The 5,578-nt window shown below is 40.2% G+C and overlaps 1 protein-coding gene across 4 annotated transcripts in view; it reads right to left on the bottom strand.

Annotated features, from left to right (window-relative positions):
* Positions 1–839: 839 nt before the first annotated feature.
* The window catches only part of LOC106879915 (E3 ubiquitin-protein ligase XIAP), a 39,245-nt gene continuing 34,506 nt past the window's right edge, over positions 840–5,578 (bottom strand). For all 4 annotated transcript variants that reach the window (XM_014929667.2, XM_014929665.2, XM_014929668.2 and 1 more), the window contains exons 4-5: positions 4,309–4,753; positions 840–1,183 (exon numbers count right to left, since the gene is read on the bottom strand). In XM_014929667.2, the coding sequence (XP_014785153.1) occupies positions 987–1,183; positions 4,309–4,753 (642 nt within the window). In that variant the 3' untranslated portion in view covers positions 840–986. The remainder of the gene's footprint in view (positions 1,184–4,308; positions 4,754–5,578) is intronic.

The following is a 5,578-nucleotide window of genomic DNA, read 5'->3' on the forward strand; positions in this document are numbered from 1 at the left end:
GAAGAGACTGTGTTGCTATGACACATGATGTGTACGGAGGATGTCAGCTGTATAAAAAAAAGTACTGTGTCAAGCGTAAGAAAACAAGGAAGTCAAGAGATGGTGATGACGCATCCCATGAGGATGAATCTGATAAAGGAGATGATGAGGGATCACAACTTTAGGTAAAAGGTTGTACTGAAGACTTGTCCACCCAAACAATCAAAGCAACACAGACGTAAAATGATAGGAGTAATCGAGGCTGAGATTTATGATAGTTACATCTGAGTGTCTCTCACCTATTATGTTCCTGAGGAGTCTATCGTCTTCCTCTCTCATTTCCATTATTCCCTCTGCTACCTGTTCTTTATCACCATTTCTCATTTCACCACACCACTCATGCTGTCTGTCTATTTAACTTCCTTACCAATAACCATCATACAGCTGCTGATCACTGTCTCTCTGTCTTCCACTACTCCCTCCTCTATTACCCTCTTGTCCCTATCACTTTTCTTATCTTTCTTTCTCTCCACCTTCATAGTCATGTTGCTTTGAATGAATGGAGCCAATATAGGATAGAGAGAAATCTTTAGTCTTGCAGGGAACAAGGCACCTCACTAGTGTTGGTGCCATGATAAAGTACATTCAAGGCAGTTTGTAGCCATCTAGCAGAGCAGTAACCACAAACAACAGAACACAACGTGACAACCCATCTAACTCGTGCCACCATGTACTAAATGAATGATGATGATGATGAGGATTGAAACAGTTACCAGGTTCAAGGTGTCCTACTACTCAAACCATCTGATGACAACATAGCCCCAGTAACAATGACGGAAAGCAAGGCAAGAACACAAGAATTCTATTTTTCATTTGATATCATTTACTAAGTTGACACAGGCAGAATGAGAAAAAGTGTAATTGTTTTTTAAATCCAAACAACGAAGAAATGTAGAAGGTTAATATTTCACAAGGAATAAGTTATAAGGAACATTACTGGTTTGGGCTCATGGCCGATATATTCTCTCTTTCTCATTTATTTCAGTTCGGCAGATAGGACAGTGTTGCTGGGACTTGCTACATTCTATGCAACACACCATGTGTTTGCAAGGTTTGAACACTATTTCAATATGATTTTCAAAACAAATTTTGCAGTAAACTTCATTTTCCAATTTAGCTAATTGTTGACGGAGACTTTCAATTTCTGTGAAAGAAAAATAAATTATAAAATTATTGGTACAGATACTAATTAATGCTAATATTTATTACAAATGTAGTTAATTAATTAATGAAGAACATAGTCTAGGGATTGGATCAGATGAGACAATATTTAATTTGGCTTGGTCCCAAGGAAAAGGTACCTTGATGCCATATTCCTTGAGACAACTTCAAGAGGAATCTAGTTAGAGAAGAGCTTTGATTTCAAGGTGGCTCAAGAAACTAGGAGTAGATATATGCTTTATGAGGGATTTACTAGTGAGCAAGGGTGAGAATTCATGGGTTGAGTAATGAATCTAGTTAAGGGTCCATCAAGACTCAGTTGTCAGCTTCCCTCCTATTTATAGTCCCCCCCCCCCGTATCTCCATCACTTATATCCTATTGCTCTTCTTTCCTCCGCCTCCTCCTCCTCAATCATGATACCTGAGTGAGGGAGAACAGCAATCTTTATGCCATCTTCCCTCACTCTTCTGTCGTCATAAGATTTGTTACCTTAAAGGTATGCTCTGGTCCTTCATACCTTCCAAGCACCACTCTACCCACCGCGTCTCCACCTTCTCAACCTGACCCCCACCTCTACTTTGTTACCCCCTTCCCTAACACTGTCTCCCTTACTTTCCTCCCCTACCACCCTCCCTCAACAATAAACCTGGCTTGGACCCTAACAAACCATCTAACCCATGCTAGCATGGCAGACATACTAGGAATGGGGAGGGTGACCCAGTGATGGGTTTCTCCCGCCTTCCTTTTACATTAATCCCGGAGACTACTTCTGTTCCCTTCAACCCCGTTTCCTCCTCTGTTATTTCTTAGCGAGTGTCTCATTTTGCAAAGCTACAAGGTGACTCCCCCCCCCCACTCCAGCAGCACTGGTGCCATAATAAGCACCCAGTACATTCTAGTGACACCTTGGTACTTGAGAGAGTTCTTTAGTCTTGCTAATGGCAAGTCAACCTCACTAGTGATGGTACTGTGGGGGAAATATGCCCCCTCCCCTCCACTCTGTCAAGTGGTTGGTGTTAAAGCAAGGAAATCCAGCTGCAGAAACCATGACAAACAGGAGACATTGGAGCAAGACATGGCTCTTCAACCCGTTCAGTGCCGTTGCACTGTCCAATGCCAGAAAGGGGATGCAAAAAAATGAAGAGGATTATACAACCAGAGAAAAATCAGGTAGATTTCTTTAATAATTCATCTCACAGAAGTTTCAGTGATGCTGAGAGATGAATTATTCCATCAGAACCAAAAGACAAAAAGCAATTATGGCTTTTGTCTCTTACTTTTTGCCTCTTATTCAACTTTTCAAAATATCTTTCATTTTCCTAATTTATTTGAATTATGTTAAAAGTTGGGTTTTTGTATTTAAAACCCTAACCCTTTCCCCATTTTAACCCTCCCCAAACATGGTTTGATCTACTTCCACAAAAGACATCTGTTGTTACAGCTTTGTCATCAGATAAATATCATCTTCATGGTGTTTATTATTTCTGTCATTGCTTAACTTCATTTCACAGACTTTAATTTTCACATTATTCTATCAAATGTAATGTTTGTTTATTCACATTGTTTTGAACTAATCATGTGTCATCATCATCATCATTTAGCATCCGTTGTCCATGCTGGCATGGGTTGGACAGTTTGGCCAGGACTGGTAAGCTGAGGGGATGCACCAGGATGGTCTCTATGGCTGGATGCCCTACCTAACACCAACAAGGTAAATCTAGCTGGTTTGAACATAAAACGGGTCAAATATTTGAGCCAGATACGACTGCTTTAAATGCTAAAGAGTTAAATGTGATGACATGGTTTGGTTTATTATTTCTCAAATCTCACCAAAGTTGTGTTTGCATTCTATTTCAGGTGAGTGACTGAGCATGTCCACAACTCAAGCCCTACAAACAGGATGAACTTGTAACTGCACAATGATTGGTCAAGGGAGGTAGAGGGGGAAGTAAATTGGTGACTGAAGCAGTAAATATCAATTATTGATTAATGAAGAGTTTAATTATGCTTGCGAGATGGACAAACTATTTACTCGGTCAATGCATGAAAGGACAGTAAAGAGATACTTGATAGAGATTTCATTGTTACACTGACCAGCTAGGTTGGGTCATCCTCATTCAATGTCCATTTTCCAGGCTGGCAAGAGTTGGACAATTTGACAGGAGACGGCAAGCCAGTGAGCTAGATGCACCAGGCTCCAGTCATCTGTTTTGGCATGGTTTCTATGGCTGGATGCCCTTCCTAATGCCAACCACTTTACAGAGTGTTCTGTGTGCTTTTTATGCATGTTGTGAAGAGAGTCACGATGTCCCCTTGTGGGAGATAAACTGGTCCAAGTAAAGTATAAATAATAACGATCTGAGTGAGTTTGAAGTCTTGAGTTTAGAGTCGAGTGAAGTTTGTGTTAGTTTGCAGAGAAGTCAGAAGGTGTTGGTTGGTTGGTTCACAAAGAAATATTGATTGTTGGTTCATAAAGAGATTTGTTAATTTATTACATTGTTTTTATTGTTGTCTGGTTAACTTATTCATTGTACGTAACAAATTACATTACAACAATGTGACCCCAGCACAGGTGCTTTTTTACATGGCACCAGCACCTGTGGGATCACCAAGGACTTCTCAGCTGAGAGAGGGAGAGGAACCGAGAGAAGTAGCTGTGTGTCAGGCGAAAGGTTGGCGTATGAAAGAGGGACAGGGATAGCTGTTTGACGACAGAGGGGACACTTGGCTAGCCCCGGAGGACAAGGAAGAAGGAAGGTGGGAGAGAGAGACAGGTCAGAGTGAGAGAAGGCCTACCCACAGGGAACAATGGGGGGAGGAGGAAAGGAATATGAATAGTACAAAGGGGTTAGAGGAGGGGGGGGGTTGATAAAACTGATTCCCCTTTAATTTTCAATTAGTAATTAAGTCAATAATGACAAATGTTTATCCAATGCTTAATAGAGTTAATTATTGGACAGTTCGTTAGCTAACAATCAGTACAACTTATTTTTAGATATTCAAAGATAGGAATTAGGAGAGTCACACATTTCTGAAAGATATTGGTCGAGTTAAAACTAAGAGTCAAAATTAGTTCCTGCCACTAAGACTGAATTAAAACAACTTACCCAGAGCAGTTGCAGACTTTGAAGAACTCACTGATTCTTGGCCACTGCTAATTGCAGAAAGAAACGAAGTTCCAATGGTGGGAGCCAACGATGCTTGGGATTTGGCAGGCGCCAGAGGTACCAGTTCTTTGGCAATGGCTGCTGCTGCTACAGTTTCTGTGGATTTAGACAGATTCTCCTGTGTTGAAGTCGTAGGTACCATATAAGTTGGTGATAGGTTCAAAGAGGGTTGTTGCAGGGATTCATATTGGTTAGAAGAGGATTTGTTGGATGAGGAACTTGGATGTAATTCTGTAAGGGGTGAATAATGTTTTAATATTTCTTTGCTCGGCAAGTCAGAGAGATATGGCTGTGATTCTTCACGGGGCAGTTTCGATACACGATCTCCAGGACGTCTTGAAGGATGATAAGGGTCCTGGTTTAACAGACTACATTCGGTAAACAACTGGAAAATAGCCAAATATAGAATTCACATTAGATTTCAAAAACCAAAATGTTTAACAAATCTTTCTTTTTTTTTGCCTTTTTATCTTTCACAAGACAAATATATCTCAGATTAAATTTTAAAATAATACTTTACCTTTCAAATTAATAAATTCATAATTGACCATTCAAACAGGTCACATCTACAACTGGCTGAGTCAATCGAGTGCTACCATAGAGCCATAACCAAACTATTCAAGTTCAATTAGTTTAGTATGATTAATGGTAAACAAGTCCCGTCAGATGGTATGACGAACTAATGTCAAATGCCCCAATAAAGTTACAGTGTTCAATAGACACACTTCTCACCCCTAATCTTCGTATTCCTGTATGTGATAATTTCACATTAATTCTTTGCCAAGAAACAATGATTCTGTTTCATCATTTTCAGATATATGGGACATAGATTTCACACGTCCCCAAACAAGTATGGTTGTGAGGTAACAAGCTTGCTTCCCAACCACATGGTTCTGGGTTCAATCCCACTGCATCACACCTTGAGCAAGTGTCTTCTACTATAGCCCTGGACCAACCAAAACCCATTGTGTGTGTGTGTGTGTGTGTGTGTGTGTGTGTGCTTGACAACCAGTGTTGATGTGTTTATGTCCCTGTAATTTAGCAGTTCAGCAAAAGAGACTGAAAGAATAAGTAGCAGGCTTAAAGAAAAAGCAAGTAGTAGAGTCAATTCATTGAACCCCAGTTCTGGTCAGCCTCTGACCCTCACAACTGAAAGAAAAGATGAAAAATGCAATCACAGCTTCATGTATTTAGCTTGAGATACTCATAC

The sequence above is a fragment of the Octopus bimaculoides genome, chromosome 2, assembly GCF_001194135.2.
Source record: "Octopus bimaculoides isolate UCB-OBI-ISO-001 chromosome 2, ASM119413v2, whole genome shotgun sequence".
NCBI classification, from domain to species: Eukaryota; Metazoa; Mollusca; class Cephalopoda; order Octopoda; family Octopodidae; genus Octopus; species Octopus bimaculoides.